Below are 27,331 nucleotides of genomic sequence, written 5' to 3'. Positions count from 1 at the left end.
GCTGGGGTGGTTTAGTCTGGAGAAAAGGAGGCTCAGGGGGGAACTTAATGCTCTCTACATCTACCTGAAAGGGGGCTGTAGGCAGGTGGGTGTCAGTCTCTTTCCCCAAGTAACAGGTGACAGGACAAGAGGAAACGGCCTCAAGTTGCACCAGGGGAGGCTTAGATTGGATATTAGGAAAAATTTCTTCACAGAAAGGGTGGTCAAGCATTGGAACAGGCTGCCCAAGACATAGTGGAATCACTGTGCCTGTAGGTATTTAAAAAACACGTAGATGTGGTGCCTGATGACATGGTTTAATGGTGGACTTGAAGTTCTGGGTTAATGGTTCAACTTGATGATCTCAAAAGTCTTTTTGATACCTAAATGATTCTATGATTCTTTGATACTATATAGTTCTTTTATTTATATTTATGCATTTATTTATTTCACTCGAGCTAGACTGTGACACATTTGCAAGCGATCCCAGAAGTGAGAGCAGATTCAGGCACCTGTGACTTCTCTCAGCGCAAGCCGTATTTACATCTACAGCTACTCATACATGTGTGTATGTATGTACTCTTGTCACCGATGAGACTGGAATAAATGCACCCTCTTCTTTTACCCTGAAGCTTCCCAAGTTTCACTCCAATGAAGCAAGCTAAAGCTGTGTCTCTGTTTCTCACACACTTTTTCAACATCCTTCTTCCTGTCAGTATGTTTCAAGGTCAAGGCCTTACAGGTCCAGGCTCCTCTTCTGGTTGTATGCGCACTGTACTATTTGCAGGGGATAGGTTGTGATAGCAGGGATAGTAAGATAGGTATCTATTCAGATAGGTTGACACTGAGAAGGTGAGGCTGAGCAGTGTAAGGCAGTACACAGTATGTAAATAATGTGGTAAAAAACCCAAACAAGTATGAGGTAAAATAAGAAGGGTCTTGTATTTTATCTATGTCCTTAAAAGGCAGGAAAAAACACTGCAAACTTAATTCTTCTAAGGGACAATTACTGTAATAATGGTTAAAACCTCATGTCTCTTCAGTGTCATAAAGCAGCATTTAATTTTCCAGATTACACAGGGAGGTGCTTTTATGATTCATCAAATAAACGTGGTATCAATTGGATTAGGACATCAGGGCTTTAGCAACGTTATAACAGGAGCAGAGTATGTGCTAGGATTTCCTTTGCTGTAGTAAAATAAAGATCATCTCTCACCTCCTGTAATGATTCCTATCCACCACAATCTTGGTACCACAAACAGAACTGTCTAAATATTTTGGGAAGCAGTAAGGTACTGCATTGGCATTCCTGCTGCTTAAGTGTAACAAGCTTGTTTTATATAAAACACGATTTGTGTTTGCGACGTACAAAGATCCCAGGTATGACGATGGAGCAAGCTTTATAGCTCTTGCAAAGTCTGACAGTATGACAACAGGATTACCAACTATCCAATTTTCAACCTACTGATCAGTTTACACTGTCCAGACCAACTGTGTCAGAAAGTCTATAACGTGTTTTTCTTCTAGATGCAGAAGCCAATTAAATTCTAATTCCTTGAAGCAGTGTCTAGGACTAAACCTCTTAGTTGTTTACAAGCCTGCTTGAAATCTACAGATAATTAATCTCTTGGTTTTGCACTGGTGAGGTGCTTAGATGCTTAGTAAAAAGAAAAAAAGTTATTAAAACAAGGGACTTACACGTTCTCCTTTGGGTCCTCGGTCTCCTGGTCTCCCCACAGCACCCTGAAAAATTGTTTTTGAAAAAAGATAAACATGTCACTTAAAGGCTTTTTTGTGTAGTTATCCATTAGCAGAACTGAAAGCAACTGTCTCGAATTAACAGTTACGGTATCTGTGAAGAATAAAATACACTAGTATGCAAAATCATGTTTTCCTACCGGAGGACCTGGCAATCCATCTTTTCCATTGATTCCCTGTAACAAAAAACAAAACACAAAACATTTTTTTAACAAATATGCCTATATTTATGTTTTAAAAATATATAGGGTAAAGCTCAATGTGCAGTGCTGGCATTATTACATATTCTGAAGCTGCAGAGGCAGCAGTTTGTGTGGTTACAATACAGAAATACAAATACTTTTGAGACACATGAAATAACAGAGCTCATGGTGATACTGAGCTGCAAGCACATTAAATCTGAGCTGAGAGCAGAGAAAAAAAATATCTTTGGCATCAAGATGCACATTAACTTTAATGAGCACACTTTAAATGACAAGTTGTATGGAAATTCTGCAAATGTGGAATGTGGACCTGTACATGCACTCTTCCAGTCCCAGCTTAGTCATTATACAGCCACAGGAAAGATTTCTCTTATTCCAGATATTAACCCTGATGCCCCATTATCCTTCTGCTGTTACAGCAACTATGCCTTAATAGTAAGTGGCCAGATCCATTCTTTGGTCCTTAGGACTTGTGGCACTGCACAGTTTCAGCCTCCTGGGCTAAACATATTTCCTTCCCAAAAGAAGGTGGTCTCACTCATACCACCTGCTGGAAGCCATCCCAGGTCCACATTTATCCCCCAGCATGGAATGCGGTAATCATCTGAGAATGCTAGCTGGTGTGGGCCAAAATAATGTCAGAGAATATGTTAACAATTGTACAATGCCAGATAATTGCAAGATAAATACTCTGGCACTGTTTAATTTACTAGGATATACACGGATCTGTAAATGGAGCAAAGTCACTGCTATTTCACTGAGTGAGGAGGAAGGACTTGCATGAGCAAAGGCATAGGAATATTTCCTTCCTTCTCACATTGCAAAGTGGAGTTTTGCACAGATTAGGCGCCTTGGGCCAATTTGCTGCTGAAGTTACAGAAATTCTCTTCTTTCAAGACAGAAGCATAAAGTGGACAAACTGAAATGGTCTGCTTCTCATGCCTGTCCCCAAAACGCCAAGCTCTGGGGGAGATACTGAGTTCTGTGCTATCCTAGCTGAACACTTCTAGAATATAAACTAGGTTGTTTTAAAGCAGCTCAGACAGTGCTGACTACACAGCTGTCACACTTCTATTAAATAAAGAGTTCAGGTTAGACATATCCTAAGTGAATAGTAAATGCTTCAGTTGCAGGGTTGCATCATGTGTATATAGAAGAGTTACAAAGTTTATTCAGAGTCACGAAGCACACGCTTCTCTATCTAAATGAAACCAAGAAGGTATTTTGTTCAACCCATCCTTTATAGACTGTGTTGAGTGTCTGGGTTAATATTCCACTGCTGAAAAAATAAGATGGGACCCTTTATGTCAACAGGATCCAAAGGACCCTCCTAAGACCTTTAAGGGCAACATCTCAGTAACACTAACTATTAAAACATCACAATACCAGGAATTCTTGACTGGATGGTTAATATTGAGCACTGTAGCATTAAGTGTTCTTCAGATGTTACCTAGCCTAACAGAAAACAGGATGTAATCTCATTTCTTTTGTAACTTCTGATAAACTAAGACACATCCTTTTGTAATTAATGTAAATATTGAGTATAAAATTGCTTACTGGTTTTCCTTGTGGCCCTTCTGGCCCAGGGAAGCCTATATCTCCTATCGGTCCTCTTTCACCCTAAGAGAGAAGAAAACATGCATATAAATCTGCATGTAAAATCTTGCATTTGGTGTTTGAAATTTTTGTGTATTATCATAAGAATCCAGAACTCAAATCTGTACTTACGGGTTCCCCCGGCATCCCTGGGGACCCGGGAGATCCTGGCTTTCCCTGGAAAAAGAGAACATGACATTCAAATTACTAGGAAGCAAAAAATAATTTTTCTTAGGTCACAAATAAAAGAGGATAAATATTTGAGTGAAATATTCATATTACTGCTCATTACATACTTTAAGAGAAGAAGAAATATTTTACTAGATCTTTTTAAATATTTGTGGCATGTTAATCTGGCTGTTGCGTACAACATAACTCAATCCCCTGGTCTTCTTTACCCTTTCTCTATACTGAGATAATGACATTTACAACACCATGATTTCATTCTTGAGTAGTCATAGTCAGATCAAAGTTTATTACTGTATATGCAAAATCAAGATTTTTTCCTTCAGGTATGTCCTAGTCCTGATTTTTTTTTAAAGTGAGTTTATTACTGATTTAACGCCTTTTGCAAACTTTCTTCACGATTTTCTTGGGCACTTTTATTGTCATTTTATGTTCGGCCTGCCAGAATTCATAATCCTTTCTCATCTCATCATTTAGATGGTGATTTTAAATGCCTCTAATAAATTATGCCTTGCTTTCAACAACCTATCTGGTTCAGCCCCAACCAAGAATCTATTACCCTGAATCTGCATTTCCCAGAAATATCCTTAGACCAGATCCTCAGCTGCCTTGTACAAGTGAGGGATGTAACACATCAATGCCAGTGACAACTTCAGGAACAACAGGACTGAGGATCTGAGTTGAGGAAATAGGCATTGGTGGTAATTCTTGCAGAATTTCAGCCCAGGTTTCCCTGATAATCTCACTCAGCAGAAAGCCAACGCTAAAATGAGATTTATATTACCAAATGGGAAAAAGGGGCCACTATTCTATCTAGGGAATAATGCCAGGCAAGGTGGACAAATTCTCTTCCAGTAAGATATGTGGATATGTTTCAAAAAATCTTCCTAGACTACTAAACATATTCTCTCTCATGCATCTAATAATTTGTTAATTAAAACTTCTTAGTGTAAAATGTTAAAGCAAATAATTTGAGTGGTTTTTTTTAGAATTAAATGTAATCAACAGAATGTAACTGCATAAATGAGGAAGGGAACTCATTAAATTATTTCATATCCAGCTGGAACAGAGAACAACAAGAATAAGCCTTGAAACATATCCAGTGGGTAATACACAAAACAAACAATTGTGAACACCCTAACTGGTAACTGCATTATTGATTCACAGCATGAAATATATTTCAGAGTAACAAACTTTGAAACTCTTACAGAGGCTGTACGACTCCGAGAAATACTTCTCTTTTCCCCTTAAGTGTGCAATTTTACTTTGTTTTAGGAGAACATAGCTAAATTAAGCTATTTAAGCTGATGTTCTCTCTTGGAACATACAGTAAATAGACTAAATCAGTGGCTAATGGAAATGGGAGTGCATAGACAAAAGCTTTTCTTTATTTCATGAAACACATTTATAATTTAAAAGCAGCTCCTGAATGTATTGGTAGCTGCCCAAATTTAATAATAAATGTATTTGCATATAAATAACTCCATATTGCCTCCTGAAATATGGATAAATTTTTTTATTAAACTGTGAATACAATCTAAAGAAAAGTTGTCTTCATTTCCTTTAGGAACACAAATGAATAATTGTAATTATATTAGTTACACTTACTTTCACCTACAACCAAGTTTTTTTATGACTTTCAGGAACTTCTGTGAATATCACATGTAAATAGCTGACAAAGCATTCCCCTAAAGTAAATATTTTATCAACTTGATTGCAACCCATGAGGATCTGCATATAACTAACGTTCATAATTTTAATTTGTGATAGAAAGATGCTCAGAAATTCATGTATGCCCAGAAACACAGAAAATGTCTTTATATTAAACTGAGGCAATGAGAAGAATCTCATATACTTTCTTACCTCAGTATAAGCAGCTTCAAATTCCAGCTTTATCATGTATTCACACCATTCCCTCCATATTATTACATTATTCCCTCCATATTATTATTCTAATAATAATATGAACCCTCAGTGGTATTAAAACTCTAATCTCTTTAAGAAAAACACATAATTTTCCATATCTACCTATAAAACATTAGCCAAGAACTGGTGTTCCATAAACAGTTATCGAGATTACAGCTCAGCACCTCATTTGACCTGTTTTTTCAGCTTCTAATAAACTGAGTTTTCTTTAATGAATATACATACCGGTGCCCCTGCTACTCCTGGTGTGCCAGCTGGTCCACGGTCACCCTGAAGAAAAGATAAATCTATACTTAAATGGTAACACTCAAAACAGAAATTTGTGTGTGGATTCCCATTAAAGCCTGAAGAAGGATTATTCAATGAAATGAAAATGAGGACAAGATCCAGCCTTTGCTGAATGCTAATATTTAGCTCTGCTACTGACTCATTTTACAGACTTGAGCAAGTAACTTAAATCCTTTGTTTAGTTTCTCTTCTATAATGTCATAATTTCCATGCTATCCCTTATACTCTGTTTGAAGCTTTCCTTGAAAAGGGATGCAAAGCGCCTGACTTATCTGTAGCATTCCAAATAATCATTTGTGGTCATGACAATGACTACAATTCACATAGGGTAATTCGCTATCACATCAATGTCCCCGTATTTCAGATATAACTTTCAAAGAAGTTTTCGCCTCCCTGCTATGCAGTCATCCATTTGCTGCAAGACAGCATCCTCAATCTGCTTGTGCCGTGGTCCTTCCAGGGCAAAGTTTCTCCTTTTAGCATACAGCCAGCTTCATCTATGCTTTAAGCTAAGACAATGGTTTTTCTGCTGGAGCTGATGAGTTATGGGCACAAATTCACCTTTTTCTCTTGAGAGGACTATAACCCAAAGCAGACAGACAGAGCTCGCCAATGGGAAGACCCTACACAATGAGATTTGCCGTAACTCGCTGCTGACACGTATTGGTCTGTAACAGTACACTCTGCTAGCGTAGCGCTGGTTAGAAATGTAAGAAAAAAATCAGGCACCTACTTTCTATAACCATGCCAGAAAAGTCCTGGCACAGTTAAAGCTATACTAGCAGCGGAATAGTTTGTGAGTGGAGTTTACGTTACCTGGGGCTGCTTTGCAAAAGCTCCACCAACATAATGCAATGATAATGCTGGGAATTAGAAACACTTTGTTACACAGATGACAAGTGAAATGTCTGACCTTGTGTCTGGATGGAGAAGCTTACTTAAAGGCCACAGTTCAACCTCTCTTGCTCTGGAGGCTAAGAGAAGTCACTTAATGCAAGTTCACCCCTCCGTGAGGAACACAACGTGCACCTCAGGAACACTTGAGCACTGAATGTCTGCGGCAGGGCACTGCACTCTGTCCCTGTGGTTATTCTGGACCCAGAACTTGTATCATGGTGTTCCCCCTACATGTCAGCTCTGACAGTGAAGCTCAAAATTCCTAACGTTCCCCTTGCAACTTTTTTTCTTTTAAGGACTATTCTGGTCCTTTCAGCAATGTGATTTGCAGCGTGGCTGCACAAACCAGTGTATCCTCACAGGTGAGGGAAGGGACATTGCACCCCAAGGGCACAAAGTTTCTTAAGCCAGTTCATGAAATTATCGTGAAATTACAGCCAACATTGTCTGTGGAAGATGGCATTCTGTTACACAGAGGTACCTAATAGTTTTAAATTAAAAAACTAGCATGCACTACACTGTGGGGACTGGCAGCAGACTCTGGGACCCTGCTCATTTATTTGCACCAGAAATGTGGAATTTTGACCAAAGTTAGTTATGGAAAGGGTATATTTTTACTTTGTGAAAGGGCCAAACACTCACTTAGCTTGTTTATACTACCTGATCCAATGTTTATTCCCTTTATTTAATTCTCGTCCTCACTTTGTTTCAGTTAGACCTGTGTTTTTAATTTAGAAATCAGACTAGTCTTTAATTGCTTGTAAACTGTAGTCTTCCAGAGATAGAATCATCTCATGTAATTTAAACATCTAGTACAGACATCCATCTTAGATCCTGTGACTCCCCATTCTGCACAAGTAGGAGCAATGCACAGTGGTATCGGAAGTGAAACTTTTAATTTACATTGCTTTTTGATGAAACACAAGTTTCAGTAAACTATTTTTGTATGAGGTCATTGAATAACACGTAATTCAAAATGCTGATAAATATTCCATTTTCAAGAAGTATTTACTTTTTCTTCTTAAATTTAGAAGCTATAAACAAAATCAATCTGTTTTCACTGATAGAAAACATAATTTACAGATATTTTCATTTCTCCACCAAGTTTTTTGTACTTTGCAACACTTAGCAATTAATACCAAAATCTTGAAATTTTTAGCATTTCGTGACAAGCATTTCTCTAAATTCGTATCAGCCTCCACAACTAGTAAATAAAAGGCTGAAATATGCCACCGGCTGAAGGAAAAGATCATTTCCTAGCACTGGAATGCAGACGAACTACAGGAAGGAGCTGGAGAATATGATACGGTTCGGGATGTGCTACACTGGCATCACACATGTAGTATGGAGCGCAAGAAAAGCAAACCAGAAACAAGGGGCCTTTTTTAGAATAATGAGTAACAGCCAGAGAAGAGAGATTTTTGCTCACTTTGTAGCAGGATGCAATACAACAGGAACTGTAGGGAATAGTCTCTCCCTCTATTTCTACTCGTCTATATTTTTACACTCATCTGAAATAGTCTTTTTTCTTTTGTATGGATGTCTTGCATGCACTAAGTCTAGAATGATTCAGGTATAAAATTTTCTTCAGATCTTTAACTATGCTGTAAGTCTTAGAACATGACAGACTGTTAAGCATAAGAAAATGTTCAATAAAGAACTAGCGACCATACTTAGGAACATGTTAACTATATTACTATCAAGTAATAAATATATAATTTAGTATATGGTTGTGTTCTGCCAGATTAAGAAAACAAAATATTACAAGACCTCCTACACACAATTTTCAATTTGAGGAAAATGAAGTTTATGTTGGGTGAGTATATGCTTTAGATCTGCGTAAAGCAAAAAAAGGAAATACATATAAATATGCAAATATTTTCCACACAGAAACATTAACTTACACAAAAAAATTCAAACAAGATTTCAGGAAACGTTTAGCTGCAGATAGCTGCCACTAAGAAGCCATGATTTCTTTTTAAGAGTCCTACCTTTTCACCTGGGAGTCCTTCCAGTCCTGGTAATCCCATTGCTCCTGGGTCTCCCTGATTTTTTATTTTTTTAAAAAATTAAAGAGAATTGCATACGTTAGAATTTCCATACTCTACATGAGAAATGTCGAACAGCAAGGAACCGCAGATTCTTTAACACGAGATTAGTAAAACAGCTAACCAGTTATTAGGAGAACAGATTTTGTTATGCCTCGTTTTAGTTTACTTTTAGTTTAATCTGCGAATTAAGCTTTTCCTAGAAGCACTGTCCAAATATTTGCAACGACAATCTGAATTCTGATGAAGCATGTAATCCGGGAGACTGCCCTCCAGTGTTCTTGCAAGCCAAGGTCAACTCTAAAGTACCTGCAGGCCACGGAGCCCAAGGGTATAAGCATAAGCTGTCAACCAGAGAACCAACCTCCAAGCAATTCTGTGCTCTGTTCCCTAAACAAAGCTTACTCTGCAGCAAGGGGCACACCAACTAGGTCCCTGTGTAGGTCTTCATGTTTGGAAATAAAACCAGAAACATGCTCCACTGAAATAATTTTAACGTGTAGAGTTTGGAGGCGCTTTTAATCCTTTTGCTTTTTTAAAATAAAATAGGTAATTTACCACAGAGATTTAAACTACAGTCAACAATTTCAGCATTTCAGTAATTCCCAGTTAAATAAAAAGCCACAGCAAATTCCCATCTGCATTTCATGAAGTCTCTTACAGATCTCACTTTCCACACCTAAGCTCTGTTTGGGAGATGGTACTTCCTAAGCAGGAAGTGCACGCTGATAGAGAAAGATGTATTCAGCTTCTAGGCATTAAGGTGAAACAAAAAAGAGCTTTTGTGACTTCTTCTGAAAACAGATTAATCAACTATTTCAGGAAACTACCTCATAACTCCATGTTTGTCTGTCAGTGCTGAGGGGTTCTGTTTTGGATTCCTTATTGTCCTTGAGGAACACAGTTTTCCCATTGGTTTATAGATCAAAGTTCGGGTTCTGATATAGCTGTCTTTCCATTAACACTTGGCAAGGAATCAGACATGACCCTAGGCCCTGCATGGGTTGGCTGAGTGGAGATTATGCACCAGGTCATGCATGATAGATTAATTCCTAGCCATCTCCTGAAAATATTACTTTCCCATACCACCTTGATCTTGGCTGCGTTAGTCTGACCTAGCTGCACTTAATACTGCTGCTGTTTTTGCATAGATACTGTTCTGTGCCTGCACTGGTGGGAAAAAAAGATGCAACCAAAAGGTACTGGCATGCTCCTTTCATGAGCAGAGACATTTCTCAGTAGTTTCACACTGACACTGAAGAGAAAAACTCCATGATAGGGACCCAAGTCAGAAGACATGAATCCTTCAACAGCAGAAGACACTCATTACCATAATTTTCCAAATACTGTGACCTGATGTGTTCAGACAAGACCAGTCTCTAGGGACATTTAAACAGTCTATGTGTTGTGTTTTGACCCGATACTTTAGTACCAGGCATCCAAGATGTTGACTGAACCATTTCCTTATTTATTTTGTCCAAGACTAACAACACAAAGACAGAACAGCAGCTGGAGAGGTCAAGTGTCAGCTCCTTGGTGGTTGAATGAGCTCTTGAATGTGTTAAGGAACTCCCTAAGTATTTCTGTGAAGTAGCAATTTGTTTCATGAGTAACAGACATAGCTGTTCTGTTCTTTACTGGAAGGGATGTGATTTTGTTTCAAAAATGATCTCTCCAACATTCTTCAGTTTCCTGATCTTTATCAAGTAGACAATTTATCAGCAGATCACAGGGAACACAGCCTGACTGGGCACAATTTTTATTCCTATCTCAGCTTCTACTGCTTTTATCAGCATATTTTTCTCAGCAGTTTCCATTAGCTGACACATGGTGCTCATCCTGATTCAGTCATACTGCCTGAAGTTTGAAACAGGTCTGCTAGACACAGATCTACCACACTGACCATGAAGGAGCAGTACCTGTTTCACTGCTTTGCAGTGTTGTGGTGCTGTAGCTACCACTATGCAGTTATGTGATGTTCCATAGACTTGAAAAAGAAGTACACAAATGTACTGAAATTTTAACTGCTGTGGAAGCACCTTCCAATTTTTAAAACAATATCCATTTAAAATTACATTTGATGCTATCATACTTTCTGGGTATTTTCATTGACGTCCAGTCATCAAGACACAACACCTGCAAGTTTCAACTTTGTCACCTTCAAGGCTAGGATCTGTAGTGACAAATCACAAGCTAGTGACAAATACAGTTTCTCTATTATAAAGGCAAGTTGCATACACATGCCAAAGACTTTGGAAAAAATGCACACCCAGTCAGGATTTGGATCTACATTCTGCTCGTGGCTAGCTCTACGCAACTGCTCCAGTCTTGCACAAATTGTCCATTTGCATAATTTTTAAAGAAAGATCATGTGAAAAGGACATAACACACTACTTAAAGGAAAAAAATATCAAAAAGTTAAAATAGATACGCTTTTGAATGTCAGACTGTAGAGCTGCAAGATATAGTGGCTCCCATGACCATCATCATTTTGCTCACCAGAAGCAACGTGATCACACTGTAATAGTCATGCCATTTTCAAACAAAACACCAACTTCTAGTTATTAGGAGCCATCACGATGTAGCACATTGTCCATTCTCCCTTATAATCTTCAAACTAAATGTTGAGAAAATCTAATAACTCTAAGGTATCTTCTACCTTTATTTCACATCCTTTATCCTTAGATATATCTAGCAGCAATATATCGGCATATATATATTTTTTTTTTTTGGCAGCGATGAATCCACAAGCAGTTAATAATATGTTCAGTCATTTGTTATATTACCACTTAGAACTATCTACCAGAAGTTGCAAAATTTGCAAGCCTGGCAATGAAAAGGGCTTTTTCAGAGGTACTGATTCTGCAGGAAGTAAGCTACCTGCTAAAGAACGTTAATGGACCCTTCCACCCTTGTGACTAGGATCATGTGTTGAACTACTTGGGGTGTTGTCTAACATGACCAAAAAAATACATACATACATACCACTCTGCCGGGATCTCCTTTTGGACCCTGTAAAGAAATGAAGTGGAAAAACATTTACAAAAGAACAGTTACACAATAAGATGACTTTTTTTTTTTATTTATTACTGCATTATGAGTATAGTTTGCTTATGCAGTGCATTTAGAATCAGTATTAGATCCACCCCTCTCAGTTGAGTAATATAGTGTAAAATTTCAGTAACATTTGGTTTTTGTTTTGCTGTTCCAGAATACCAAGAATTGCTCTTGTGATCTGGTGCAAGCCCGTGACTACAAATGGAACATAATGTAATGCTTCATAGACTTTATAGAATCATTTAGTTTGGAAAAGACCTTTAAGATCATCAAGTCCAATTGTTAACCCAAGACTGCCAAGTCCACCACTAAACCACGTCCCTAAGTACTTACTGATGGCTACAACATTTTTATGTGGTTACCAAAATGACAATCATCTTAAAACAGTAGAACCTGCCTGTGATACTAACAAGACGGAGGTCCTAAATAAGTGCACAGCATCTTTGGCTCCACAGAACCAAAGCAAGAGTGTCCAGCTGCAAGGTGGCGCATCTGAACTCTGCAGCATGGAAGACACCAGCCCTGTACTACTGACACAATGTAATTCTTAGTTTTACACATTTTTTTCTTCACTGCAGCTGCATACAGTTAATCAGTAACAGAATTGAGATCAGAATTCAATAACTTCTAATTTCCTGCACCAAATTTGATCTGTTACAAAACTACACCATCACTAACTATAAATATATATTACACATTTTAGGATATTAGGATACTTTCACCAAAGTGTCAAATACAAAATGATGTACCATTTTTGCAGCCTTTATTTTCTAGGGTAAAATACTTAAACTACTCTCCAAAATGGGCTAAAATGCTTGACGGACACATAAAATCACATACTTCATAATTTACTACATACTAATTACGTCCTTATGTTTTCTATCTTTCACATATAAAATCAAACTCCATGCCACTTACCAAAACTGCATGCAACTAACCAATCCTCTGTTACTATGTTAATTAACTATTAGAAATTACATTTCTGTTAATACTTACTGGAGGTCCTGGTGGACCTGGATAACTAGCAACACTTGCGCCTCCCTGTAACAGCAAGTTTAAAAGTTGAGTTGGGCCAAAATCAGGTGTTGATCAAAAAAAAAAAAAAAAAAGCATTGAAGAGAAATACCTGGAGTTTATATAGGCTGCTCATTCCATTTCTTTCATTGTAAGGCATACCCTTTAAACATAAAAATCATGTAAGCATCACAACTATGAATTATAAAGGCAGAACTCTTACCCTGTTGTAGCCCCATAGCTTAGGAAAGCTGTGGTATCATTTTTGTTCTTGATCCGTTTTTCAAAGATTACAGACATTTCAGTAAGAACAAAAGATACATACCAATACAGCTTGGGACATTTTTTGATTTACAAAATCAGACACCTGTAAATCTCGGTGTATGTTACATTTTGGTATTATTATTATAATACTCTGGATTTAATTTGTGTTAGGTATCCAGCTAATTTGGAGTCCAGTGAGGTCCACAGACCCAAGCTGTCTAAATTACCGTAACAACACTGGACACCAAGGTTAACTCATTTGACGAAGTTTCTAGGATGGCTTTAGCAACCTGAACTTAATCAGTGATGAATCACAAGAAAAAAAAAGAATAGAGAATCCTTTTGCAAAAAGACATTGATGTCTTCTTGCACTATTAATATATATTAGATTAGCTGTCAGTTCTTTATATTACATTACATTTTACACACAGGCCTATTGTTCTAATATAAAATTCAAAATATAAAAAAAAATGTCTCACCGGAGGCCCAGGTGGTCCAGGTTTCCCAGGCGAACCTTCACTACCCTAGTACAGCAAGAAATTCATTGAACTAATTTACTGTAACTAATGTCCAGAGCTATTCCATACCCAAGCTATGATGACCACAGTGACAATAAACAGGAGATTCCAAAATCTCATCACTATGATTCAGTTAAAAGCACTGTATTATTTGGAACAAGTCTGCCAGAATTTTTCAGTGACTTCGTTGGATCTTATTAAACATACGTCAGTGAGACACTTTGGCTGCATATTTAAAACTATTAAGGCTACAGAAGTCAAGCTAAGTGTTCAAAGGCAATAATTAGCTCACCAGAAAAATGTAATTGTTTATGCTAGGGTAATTTCCAAATGGTTCCACTAATTGATAGAAACTGTCAGCCTCCAAAGAATGATTTGGTGCACTTCACAGGGAACAGAAATACTATACTTTAGAAAGGATATTACATGGTCATTTCTAAAATGTGTTCTCCATATGAAGGAAGGAGGAGGAAATCACTCTGGCTATATTTCAGTTTACTTCATCACCCTTCAGACATCTGAATTTTGCCCTTTTTTACCGATGAGACACTAGTTCCAGAGCAGTGGCTTCTCATTCCCACCAGTATGTGAACTGTAAACAAGGAACTAACAAAGACTTGTGTTTTGCATTCAGTTGTGTAGAAAGGAAGTAAGTGTGGTAAATTTTTGTTACTATGGTCTGCAAGGAGACAGGTCTCAATTAGTCTTTATACTGACATGATTTCAGAGTTTACAAAATAGTATCCTTTCTTACTCATACTAGAATCAAGGTTTTGTAGAGTATTAGTAGGATCACATACATGGATGTGGCAGTGCTATGCCTGGAAAACTCCAGGCTAAAGCTGAAAAAAATTTCAGAAAAGTGTATTCATATACAAAATGGAGAACTTGTCCCAGCAAAAAAATCGCAGCAGACTAAGTTTGTGCCTGGTGTATTTCACTGATCTGAGGTTCCCAAGAAATTAATGTGACCTCTTACTTATAATGGATAATACTGACTGCTTGATAAAAAAACCACATAAAACATTGATAAAAAACACTGCTATAACAGTGTGAATTAAGTATAAAGGAAATACATATTTTTGCAGAATAACTTCTATTCAATAACTTTCACTACTTGTGAAGCCCTTTTGAAGTATGCAATTACTTTTGACAATACTGGTAAAAGAATGAGAAGCACAGCAAGTAGTAACTAGTCTCATAAATATACTATCTCACAAATGTATTTTCACTTTTATAAATCTTATATAATATGTGATATTTAGAGTTCATTCTCTAACTTACATACTCGACAAGTACTACGCTTCAAAATACAAGCCCAGACGTATGGCATCTGTTTGGGGAAAGTAATTGCATGAAGACACAAATAAAAATGAATTTGGAAATGTACATCAGGTTCTTGTTTGCCATCTCTGTTAAAAAAACCTGAAACATAGGAGCATAAGGGGATTGCAGAACCTTCACAGATTTTTACCAAGACTAAAAAGAAAGAATACCTTTTCGCCTTTTGACCCTGCCGGACCAGGATGTCCAGGTCGTCCTGTGACTCCCTGCACAACACAGTATTGGTTTATATTAGTTAAGAAACAATGAAATACAGTATTTTTGCATTGCGGTTTAGTTTTTAAAACTTGTACTTTCTGAAGGTGATTGAAACCTAATCATGCTGCTCCTCCAGGTTTAAATATTTCTCTTCTGTTTGATGCAGCAGCTGTGTCCTTCTGATAAGCCCTTTGAAGGGTAAAACTCATGTTTGTGGTTGCATTTTCACCTTGGCAGACTAAATGCACTGACCTTAACTGGCACCTCTCTATATTGCTAAGAATCATGTTTTACTGCTAAAATACCATTTTACATATTCCACATTAAACTTGCTAAATGTGTTACAACTTTTGAAAGAAGGGAAGCATTAGTACTGCCAGCAACCTAGGAATGAATAATGATCATACTAACTAATGTGATGCCAGCCAGTACGTAGAAAATAAAACTTAAAAAAGTTTCAAAGAGTTTTCCCAGAAATACCAACATTTTAAATTATATTTTTCAGTGACTTGTAATATCATCAGCTTATTCTCATACTTTTTTATTGTGAAACCAAGTGATTACTTGGTTTCAGCATTCAATGTTTATAGAATGCCTAGCTGGAATTATTTTTAGATTTTTATTACTAACATTATTATTGTAACTTGGGTAAGAATACATAAACAACTGCAATTTTTCACGTTGTAAGTCATGTAACCTCACAGACTCGCTAGTAATGACAAAACTCCAAATCCGTTTAAGTTGCATAAACTTTGAGCTCAGACAATGACAGTATTTTCAGCAACATCAGCTCACAGCATAGTTTCTTTTATTAGAGCCAGTATGGGTAAGATTTTATTACTCTTCAAAAAGCCAAAAGAAGCTAAGAATATGAAGTTTTGCTTGATAGTTATAGCAACCTCTGCAGAGATACATTAGGTCACAGATGACACCACACACTTACAGATGGTCCACTGGGTCCTGGCATGCCTGGCAGTCCAGGAGCACCTTGAAGGCCCTGGAAATTAAGAGAGCATATGTCTTATTTCCTTTCCCACTTATACCTCAAAAACTACTTATATTCAGCATGTCCAGCAGTGTTATAACTATATAATATAACTATATTAGAGTGTATTTTCATCTACAAGGTTGGCATTAGTTTTAGGAATGAAAAAAAACACCATGCAGGAGAGAGATCATTGAACAAAGTTAGAGGCAACTTCTTGCTTGACTGATAAATAATACTTGTACTTCAGCCTTTCAGATTGTTGCCTTATGTCCTATATATCTTTTTGGTTTTAGTTGTGCAGGTAAAAGCAAGACAACTTCTGCTTCTGGCTTCTCCTTAGAGATTAATTTTCTGTCATTAAAAGTTTTTTTTGCTGGTGAGAAGACATCTACTCAGACTTCTTAATGTTACCTGATGCTATCTATATGCAGTAATGCTTTCTGCCTGATATATAGATTTTGCCTTTTTGATAACAGAACATGACATCTTTCATGGTATTTAATGACCTACTTTCCTGCTCTTACTCTGCTTGATTGCCTGGAAATCGATGGATGCCGGTATCCACTTACAAAACACACAGGTGTGTGCAACTTACTACAGTGGATACAGATAGAATTTGAGACAAGTCTGCAAGCCACTAAAGTCTTTTCTCTGCCACACCAGGCCTAGGTGCAATTTCAGACATGCAGAAGTCATGTACTAATGAGAACTAATTACTCTTGGTTCCCCCCATAATCCATGAAGGGAAACAGGTCCCTCCAAGCAGTGATTACTTTTATCTGTACAGGTGTAGAAGAATGGCTGCAGAAGCGTGGCCACGGAACCCCTGAGGGTCTGCACAAACCAGGCCTAGAGTGCACAATCCAGGCCTGAAATTAGAAGTGTACTGGAATTAGAATTGTGCTGAAGTTAACAAGACAGCGGCCTTGATCTATTCTTGAATCCTGAGACCAAGAAACTTTATTGTAATAACAGGCCGTGGCTGTAACAAGCTGCAGCTGTTAGGGAAGACATGTGCAAGGCCAAGGGAGATGGGGAACGGAATGTGGATAAAGGGAGTAACAAACCGCAAGGCTAAAGCATAGCTAATGCAAATAGCTGCAAGGACAGAATGCTTGTTCCAATCATGATAATTAGTGGTGTGTGAGCAGCGCGTGCTTAGGGGCTAATAACCAATTATATGTTTGCTTTGGGAACATGCTTGTGTATTGAGGCTATATAAGAAGTGTTAGAAGCCAATAAAGATGAGCAAGATGCATAACTCATATTGAGTAATTTCTTGACTCCGGCAGACCCCTCTCCCAACATACAGGGTGCCTACCCTCTGACAGGAGGAATCACCTCAGAAAAAGTGTATTTCTCACGTTAAATGCAGTGTTTAAGAAGACATGGCTAAGGAGGTAGTCTAGAAAACCACAGCAGTGTGGAGCCCTGAAATAGGGCCTCTGAGGGAGAGACTGAGGGAAAAACTTCAGACAGAAATAAACCAGGAAAGATGCGGAGATGGAGACACACATTGATTTTCCCTTTCTTGCACCTATACAGAAGACATTGATCCACCTCTGCAGCTTTTCAGAGTGGCAATCCAACTGCTAATGTGTTCTCTGCTCATTTTTAATTACTTTGACTGTACAGTCACCCAGAAAATGAATACGAAGCCAAAGGAATATTTTCTGTAACTCTTATTACTGATGTTAGAAAAACCCTCCAACAAAGAGCTTCAAACAAAGCTTCAACAAAGATTAAAGGGCTGTTCAAAAGCACATGAAAGTTAATGAGCCTATATCAAAGAGCTTCAGGTGGGCTTCTCAATCTCTCTTCCCATTCTCATGCTAACCAAATCATAAAAATAAAAATAAATGCATTCTTTCAAAATTCATACATTTGTAAAAGAGTTGTTTTTAAACTTTGTAAATTCTTTCATGTGTGTTTCTGAAAATAAATTCACTTGCGCCCTCATAATGTCATAATCAAAAGCTGCTGCTAAACACTAAAGATGTCAGAGCTAAGCAGCTAACCAGTTATCAAACAGCAAAGCAGCATGTGAATAGCTAACTTACTAACACAGCACAACACCCTACTACATCAATAATAATAAAAAAAATATTAGAATGAATGTACTCTGGAGTCCTTTAAAAAATAAATCAACTAACTGCCAGTTATAATCTTGCCTTTCCCTTACTACCTTTGTAATTGTCTCTAGTATCTCACTTGATTTTCAGCAGTTATATAGTATCTGAATAGTTGAAACTGTTTTACTAATGCCTCAGATTGTTAGGGTTGAATTGTAGAGGTACCCTACAGGGCACGCTAAGGATGTGTTACTTTCCCATTTATTTTTTAAGTAAAATTCTGCTCGGGCTTCGCTTATGGCTGCCCCATCATTTTAAGGTATATGTTCTAAATTAAACTTTAGGAAGCACTTGCTTTTAAGAAGCAAAACCATAATGAGCTCTATAGATTGTGTGAAAACAGGAGGAAAAATAAGCATGATAATTTAATCTGACAATCTGCTAAATTCTGGGGCAAAGCAGTAGTAGGAATACATATCCAATGCTTCTGCTGCATCTTTCTTTTTCCTCATATAACTCTTGACTTTTAGAAGCCAAGGATCCTGATGAACACAGATTTTTTTTGAAAATGTTCTCTTTCGACTACTGTTTGAAAATTCTTACTATGTTACGGCCTTAGTGCCAAAGAAATGTAAAACACTCAAAGAATTACAAACCCCTCAATCAATAAGCTTTAAATTTTTTTCATATTTTCCAAGCATTTTCCCTTATAGCCAGCACTTTCAAATTACATGAGAGTAGTACGTATTTAACAGTGCCAGTTAAGTATTTTAGAATTTTGAAGTGTTTACAGAATATTTTGTAATAGACTATTTATTTTAACCCCTTCAGTTGGCTAAGGTCACTAGGAAATTAATTTATTTACTCAGATTCATTTGCTTAATAGCTTCTGTTTTGATGATTATTTTTGGACAGAGATTGCTCTTGAACTGTTAAATGCAAATATTTCAATTTAAAATGAGAGCTATAGCAGCTATTTTGGATTCAGCACCACAAGTCACATGGCTTTTTTTTATTTTCCATAATGACATAAAAATAACTCTAAGAATGCAGTATATGATGCAAAATACTGTAAATACTTTAAAATCAGTCTCTTCAAACATTTTCCAGTTTCCACTTAATAGTAATTGCTGCTATTATCATTCCCATCAGAGTATTTGTCTAATGGAATGTTTTTGAAAGTGAATTCTAAAGAGGGACTAACACAATGAAAGCAAATACGCTATAAAACATGAAGTGTTTTCTGAAAATATTTGGCATTTATCTATTCATTGCTTTATCCTATATTCTTAAAAACTAGCATTTAAATGTATGTAAGGCTTTAAAATACACAAATGAGCAAAAATCCTCAACCAAAACCTAAATAAATGTTATTTCATTGAATAATAGCACTTAATATTTTTGTAAAAATTCAGAATTGAGGGCTATTTATAGCAATACATAACTATCTCAGCGGTTTTAAAGAACAGACTAACATTCTGTGCGTTTCATTCTTGGTCTAGATCTTTACTCAGGTTCAGATAAGAATGCAACCACTATGGAAATGACATAATTTTACCTCATCGCCCTTCTCTCCAGTCAGCCCAGGAAATCCACGTTCACCTTTGCTCCCCTGTGGAAATGTAGCATTCAAACAAATACTTTCCGTTAGAGAACAATGAATTTCATGCTCTGTAGGGCATTTTAAGACCCACATTTAATATATGCTAGCATGAAACCCTTACAGCAAAAAGCTTTAAGATATGCTTCCCATCGAGGTGAAAAGAAATAAGTGGGTTTTACCTAGTAGGCAAACCAGCTAAAAGGCTTGATGGAGACATCTTTATAACAAAGAGCTTAAATGCAAGCAGAAACGGAGAAAGTACACTTCTATGGAATTAGGGTCAACTATAGCAGATATCTATATGCCAGACCATGTGGCATTTGATCTGATTACAGTCGAGCAGAATTTTGATTGATGTCAGTGAAACTTCATGTCTCATTGAAACAGATGGCTGCGTTACTCCCATGGGAACATGGCGCAAAGGCACAGGGCAGTCCAGCTGTTGCACACTTGAGGGAGATACAGGATGTTTCCTTCTTCATTGCAAGATTCTTGCGTGATTAACTCATCTAAAATAAACCTATAGATGTCAATGCATTACTGGACAGTCAAATCTGAGCTAGCTTTAATGGATGCAAGACACAGAAGAGCTATCCTGGCTTGGGACTCAACGTAGGCTATTTTGCTCACTTTTCTTAGAGGAAACGCAAACGAACAGGAAGAGGGCTGAACCATAAAAACAATTTGAAACTTCAGGCTGCTCAGATGCTACAGGGATAAAGATCAGAAAAAAAAAAATCAAGACTGTCAGAGGTAAGCGTCTGGCCGCCTACTTTTAACAAGCAACAAAGCAATGCAAAGTACTCTTCAAAACTTACCTTTGGCCCTTCTCTACCAGGGATGCCTGGAGGACCTCTCGTACCAGGATCACCCTAAAGAACAGACAGAAAGCAAAGCGACAACCATTTTTGTGACATAGGCAGATGATCTGATCACACAGTCTGCTTCCTTCCTGCCTTTGTGACCATCTCTTCACTTTACCCCAAAGCCTTCTCTTCAGTCCTTTGTCTCTTCTACACAACATACTACTTCAGATATCCTTCCTTGTTTCCCTCCCCATCTCTCACACTCAAACCATGCTAACAAATTTTTAGCTTCATTTTGAGAGGACTCAAATGACTTCATTCTGGATAGCCCCAGACACACCTGCGTCTAGGTTTCTGCAAACCACCTTCCTTTTACGGATTAGGTTGAGATGAAGGTTACTTGTTACTCTCACCAGCTTCAAATCTACAATGAAAGTAAATGATTTCTGCTTTGTTGAGAGAAGCATTTTCCAGCTCCAGCTAAATTACAATCTTATAGAAGTGCTATCCACAAAACACAGAGAAATTAAGAATGAAGCATAAAGAAGCAGTATGAGAGAAATCATAAAGAGATAGAAGAGCACACAGAGGAGAAAGGCAATAAAATTATAAACAGACAGAATCAAGGAAAAGCTTAAAGAAAGACCTAAAAGAAATCAAATCTGGGAATCCTAAATACATATATTAATAAAGGGCAGTAAAATAGGATAATCTCTCTCCTCAGAAATTATGTGTGTTCCCCATATTGAAATCCTCCTGAGCACACTTTTCATTTTAGAATACTGCAGATCACTTCAAATTTCATTATTGTTCAAAATAATACCTTAGACATTCCAGACTATTTCCCCCATTTGGTATATTACAAATATTGACACTATAAAGTAAAGCAGAGAATGGAGAATATTGTAGCAATTCATACTGTGGACTGGATGGGCTAAACAGGCACTTGCTGGCTCCTACCTCATATACTGTTCAAATGTCACCTTGCAATATTCCTATAAAATACATTTTTTGAGTATTTTTTTTAAATGAAAAAAAAGTAAAATCTCAAAATTATTTTAGGCTAGCCGAGTAGGTGTGAATTGAACCTATAGAAACTTTCAAGTACATGTTTTGGTTTAAAAAGCATGCTTATAGTGAACAAAGATATTTAACCTCTAAATAGGTTTACCTTTAGTATAGCACCCATGTCTCCCACAAGTGGCAGTGCAATCTGAAATTAAAAAAAAGCAGCTGCAAATGGAAACTCAAAATAAAATTTAGGGTTTCAAATATAGTTAAATATCATTGTCTAACCAACCTAACAATGCAATTCTCTGTTACAATTTCAATTAAGGTCCTTATGCCATGACAACAGCACAACTCCAGAAAATAGTAAATTTGACTTTAACACAATAATAATATATTGTTGGTTTTGTAGCATACCAGCAAAAACTTACCACTACTGGAATGTCTCACAGACTATTCTCACCTGATTATCTTCATTTCTTTTCCTTCTGCTTTCTCCTAGGCTTTGACTCTACTGTGAACTGTTGCATATATTGTGGAGATTCCAAAGGTAACTTCAATAAACTAGTTCAGATACTGGGAATACTCCAGCTACAGCAACATGAGCAACGTATGCAGTGTTTTGTCCTGTCTTTAAACATTAAGAATTAGTGCAAAACTCTGTGGTGCCATCACTAAATTGCTACCAATACTAAAGGAAACCCATTTAAAGCTCAATCAATAGGTTTACACTGTACTGCAGTATAACTCAGATTTCCAAGTGCTGCCATTAAGTTCATATTTAAAGACTCCCTGTAAAAACCAATTGCGCTGGTTATCATCAGCTTAGCTCACAAATGGACTCTTCAATTATCAATGCTGCTTCTTGCAATTGCTAAAGCAAAAATAGCCCTGGGCGTAATATAAAATCAGACACACTCAAAATTTGTTATTGTTTTTGTTCAGTCTGTTTCAATAATTTCCATCTTGAAGAAGTAAAATAAAATGTAAACACTTTTGTAGCGTATTAGAGGAACTGTCAGTGGTAGCAATGGGTATCAAATACTAGCTCAAGAGAAGCGCTGCTGAATGTCCTTAACTATACATGTGATCAGGAGTAAACCATTTACAGGATAGCATCACCACCTTCGAAAGCATGCTGAGGAGTTTTCTTGGTTGAGACATAGCCACCTAACATAACTTAAGGACATAACCATGCAAGGTAGGAAGTCTATCCTCTGCACAAAAGTAATCTGCACATAGACAACATCACCTGCTCTTAAAAACCAGTAACAAGGCTTAAAACCAACCACCACATCCCTACAGAGCCCGACTTTTCATCCTCCTTGTGAAAACATTTTACAGATAGGCAGACTATTACCATGTCACCTGTTGGCCTTTCTGCTGGACTACACAAGTGTAATTTCCCCAGTTTTTCCTCTTTTCTAATGTTCTTATTCTAGTTGCAATATCATTTTATGGTACAGGTCCCCAAACCTTCAGTGTGAAAGGGTCCTAGCATACAGCTGCAAGGGCACACCAGGTATGAGGGCAAGCCTACTGCATTTGTGCCATACAGTTTGTCTGCTCTGTAGGTATAGCAAATTCAGCCTAACTGCACACATACTGTAGAGTCATTGCTGTGTATGCTGTCTGGGTAAGCGTATGACACATGCTGGTCTTTTGAAAATGTTAAAATGGCCTTAATTCTCTGGACTCACTCCTGCTTGATACATCTTCCTTTTAAAATGTTCTCTTCAGAAAGAAGAGTATTTCAAGAGAGCAAAGGGAAATAACTCTCCTTTTAGTAAGTTTTACCATGTAGACCTGTGTTTAACACTGGCATCAGATTTTTTACTCACATTTAGTTTACAGTGCACTGTGCCTTCTAGACTTATTCTACTTGTTAAGCACTTTATGCTCATCTATCTTGAGTTTAAACTTGTTGACTTCAGACTATCTCTGATTTTCAAGTTTTTATTATATCTTTAAAAAGCTAGCAGTCTTTCCCAGTCTAATTGCAGAGTTTATATCTACTTATCCTAAGAAAATTGCAACACTGACAAGAACAGGGCATGGGAGAGACCTCTCCTTCCAAGTTTGACAGTAATCTACTGATAGACTCTCATATCCATGTTTTTTTGATAAGCATTAACTATATGGCAATTACTTCGAGATCATTTCTTGCTTGTTTACAAAAACCTCATGAGGACAGTCTCAAAATTTTATTGAAGCCAGGTGTATAACATGATTGTTTCCTTGTCTTTCCCAAGACAGTTAACCTTCCAAAGGCAGAAATCCGATCTATTCTGCTACTGGTTCTTAACAAAATTACTTGATCGCGTGTTTCCACTTTAGCATTCATATCACTGGTACTTAGAATTTTTTTTTTTATTTAATATCTTTCTTGCAATCAAAATTTTATTCAACTGACCTATTATACTCTAGTTCCTCTTGCATCCACCTTTTACTGCATTTTCTGTTAGCATCTCCCCCTCAATGCTGCATCTCTCTTACAGACTACTTTGGTTCACTTTGAGCAAATTACACCAGATATTCATGCTGTATCTAAAACCTCTAATTATTTTTTTCAATTAACTTATTTAGATTTCATTTTATGTATTCTCTGAAAAGCAATTTCTTTCAGTAGACAGTGAAAAGCCACTGAATTACTCAGCTTTCCCTGCACAATCTGTAATTTGATCTCCATGATTATTAAATAATAGACTTTACTGGTCTTTAAAATAATTTTATTCACAGTGCTTTTTTCTTGTTGTTTTTATATCCATTCCTAACTGAAGCTCATTTCATATCTCAGTCTTTGTGACTCTCTGACTTGAATGCTACCTTCATACTCAATACCAGTGACAGATCTGCTCTTATGTACTGATTTAAGGCCTTTGCAGAACTACTGATACTCTTAAGTGTCTCTTAAGTACTGGACCAGTTCACTAATGCAGGAAAACCAAAGAACCAACCGATCAGAATCACTATCCTAGTCACTGCTAATCAACAGTGCATACGTGCCAGCTAGTTCCCAGGCTCTTCGGAGAAAGCTGACGATCTTCTCCAAGATGAAATCTTTGTGTGATTTTGGGGCTAGTTTATCCCTTGATAGGCTCCTTGTTGTCAATCCTCAGGCTTGCTGGTGGACTGCCTGCACCTCTACCATCAAGTGTTCAACCGAAAGCATGATATATTTTACTGCCTAATGCATTCCTGTGGCAGCTCTGAAGCATTTCTTGTCTCAGGCTATCAGCAGTCTGCAGGTAAGTTTGGGAAACTCTGCCTAAGATTTGCATTGCTGGACACTTGGAGATAGACCTCACTCGTAAGAAGTGATGCAGGTCTCTGAATCTGAGGAGTATGTGCAATGGTCAGGTATGTGAAGAATTGCTAGTTTAAGGGATGAATGGACTGAGATTGCTGAGATAGTCAGTGAAAAAGTCAAATTCATGCCTTGGTAAGTAGCAGAGATTTTGCTAAAGAACATAATACAGTTCAAATGTTAGGTTTTGTAATTTTTATTTTCCTTTGTTTTGATGTCTCAAATGATTACTGATATCACTGTGTTTCCCTGTTCTTTTGAAAACCGTGCCATTGACCAAAATCTCTTGGGAAATATCAAATCCTATAAAACCCAATAGGATCACAGGTGAGTTTAACAATTTTTTTAATCTTTGGTTTCGGTTTGCTTCTTCCAACAATCTACAGATTTTTATTTATTTTATTTCTATTATTATATTTTATTTCTATCAAACAACCACTCAGGAAATTCAGAAAACTGAATTGCTGTCAATAAAAGCCTCTGTAAGCATTTGTTTCTAAAGAGAAATTTGCCTTCTTAAAGTTCTGAGGTTGGGACGTAATAGTGAAAAACAAAATTAATCAATTGGACTTCTAGTCTTGCTAGGTTATCTCACCTCCTTTAAATTTAAAATATTTGCACCAAAGCAAATGCACAAGCTTTCTATGTATACATACAGGATCACCTGGAGGACCTGGCAGTCCTGGCTTTCCATCTCTTCCTGGAGTGCCCTAGAGACAAATGTAAAATGTCATGGCCTGAAATCACTGGCAAGAGACACATTACGTTTTGCTGTGTATATAGACAACTGTCACTTACATTAATACCAGGGGTACCTGGTGTTCCTGGTAATCCTGGGGGTCCCCTAGGGCCCTAAGAGCAGGCAAGGTCATTTAGGATATCAGAGTATTTTTCATTTACTGCAAACATCTTAAACTAAATTAATGTTTTCTATATTAAAGAGAAAACTTATATCCTACCTGCACACCTGCTGATCCTGTTGGACCCATGGGACCCTGCAAGAAAACTCCAAATAATCAGTAGTTACACTTTTTGGGATAAGGGTGATGAACTTCATAAAGATAATACTGCACGTGGTATATTGGTGCAGTTCGCATTGCAAGAAAGACTTGCTCTAAGGTTTGGCTTTAAATACAAATCTAGTTTTGGCAAAATTAGAGAATTCAAGATTTTGCAGAGGCCCATTTTCAAGAGCAAATAATACCAAAGAATAATGAGCTGTGGTGAAACTTGCTATTTAGCTAAAATATTCCTAAGAAAAGCTGATATGCAGCTGAATAAAACCAAAATAGATTATTTATATATAAATGGCTAATTTTTGAAATTCAGGTTTGAAAACATTTTAACTGAATTAATTATTTGCAAGGATTATTATTTCAGATTAAGACCTCAGTATGAATCTCTAGTCACCTTTCTCAAACATTTTCTTTCTGTACCTGAGTCCTGTCAACAAACTGAAATGTATCAGCTGACTATATTGGTTTGGACTGCAGAGAGATTGCCCTACTCACCAGAGTAGAACTCACGTAACAACGTGTACCACCTATCGTCTACACCATCAATATCATTGGTTTTTTTACTGAATACTCTGAAGTCACTGCAGATGGCTTTATTTAAAGGCAATAGAAAGAACGAACCCTGGGAAACAAGCTGAATAACTGACAGTTATGGCTACACAAGTTACTTAGTATGAATGCTCTAGATAAACTGCATCAGCTTGCTTCACGTTTGAATTTAAACTGCACAGAAATGGGTGAAGCAAGCTGTGCAAAATCAGGACTTTCCTGTTTGCTGGCATAGTACCTGGCGCTGTAAGGTTCTCATCTATAAGCAGTAGATCTAAGCTTGTAATCAGCAGTCATCAGAAATGCAAAAGCTAGGAGCTGATGCAAAGCCTTCCACATCTCTTCCATGTGTCTCTGCCTTTGACAGTGCCAGCACGGATCTCAAAATGCCATCTCTACATAATGTCGAGTATACCTCTTCTCTTGTATCACTACTCGGGCTGGAATTTGCCAACAGCTGCAAATAGTTGCTGCTTAGAAACAGCCACAGAAGATGCCTCAACACCATCGCTAGGAGGAAGCTCATCTGTAATGTAGCTATTGATTCCTTCAGTTCCCCAAGGCTTCCCACTGCCCGCTTAGCACTAGATCTTTCTGGGTCTGGATAAAGGGAAAGGTGCTGAGTTGGGAATCCAGTCAGGAGAGAGTTCATGGCGTGGCTTTTTACTATGCTTTGTTTACTTGTTGCAGTGTCTCAGCGATGCGC

General features: G+C 37.3%; 1 protein-coding gene across 3 annotated transcripts in view; it reads right to left on the bottom strand.

Annotated features, from left to right (window-relative positions):
- COL19A1 (collagen type XIX alpha 1 chain) overlaps positions 1-27,331 on the bottom strand; it is a 203,092-nt gene that overhangs the window by 22,241 nt on the left and 153,520 nt on the right. For all 3 annotated transcript variants that reach the window (XM_037392293.1, XM_037392291.1, XM_037392292.1), the window contains 18 exons: positions 26,020-26,055; positions 25,859-25,912; positions 25,717-25,770; positions 21,917-21,958; positions 20,758-20,811; positions 19,895-19,948; positions 16,220-16,273; positions 15,231-15,284; positions 13,696-13,740; positions 13,065-13,115; positions 12,935-12,979; positions 11,867-11,893; positions 8,825-8,878; positions 5,874-5,918; positions 3,669-3,713; positions 3,498-3,560; positions 1,878-1,913; positions 1,678-1,722 (listed from right to left, as the gene is read on the bottom strand). In XM_037392293.1, coding sequence (XP_037248190.1) covers positions 1,678-1,722; positions 1,878-1,913; positions 3,498-3,560; positions 3,669-3,713; positions 5,874-5,918; positions 8,825-8,878; positions 11,867-11,893; positions 12,935-12,979; positions 13,065-13,115; positions 13,696-13,740; positions 15,231-15,284; positions 16,220-16,273; positions 19,895-19,948; positions 20,758-20,811; positions 21,917-21,958; positions 25,717-25,770; positions 25,859-25,912; positions 26,020-26,055 — 858 coding nt within the window. The remainder of the gene's footprint in view (positions 1-1,677; positions 1,723-1,877; positions 1,914-3,497; positions 3,561-3,668; positions 3,714-5,873; positions 5,919-8,824; positions 8,879-11,866; positions 11,894-12,934; positions 12,980-13,064; positions 13,116-13,695; positions 13,741-15,230; positions 15,285-16,219; positions 16,274-19,894; positions 19,949-20,757; positions 20,812-21,916; positions 21,959-25,716; positions 25,771-25,858; positions 25,913-26,019; positions 26,056-27,331) is intronic.

This window comes from Falco rusticolus, chromosome 6, assembly GCF_015220075.1.
Source record: "Falco rusticolus isolate bFalRus1 chromosome 6, bFalRus1.pri, whole genome shotgun sequence".
NCBI lineage: Eukaryota > Metazoa > Chordata > Aves > Falconiformes > Falconidae > Falco > Falco rusticolus.
Note: the sequence above shows the minus strand (reverse complement) of the source record. Positions and strands in the feature narration are given on the sequence as shown.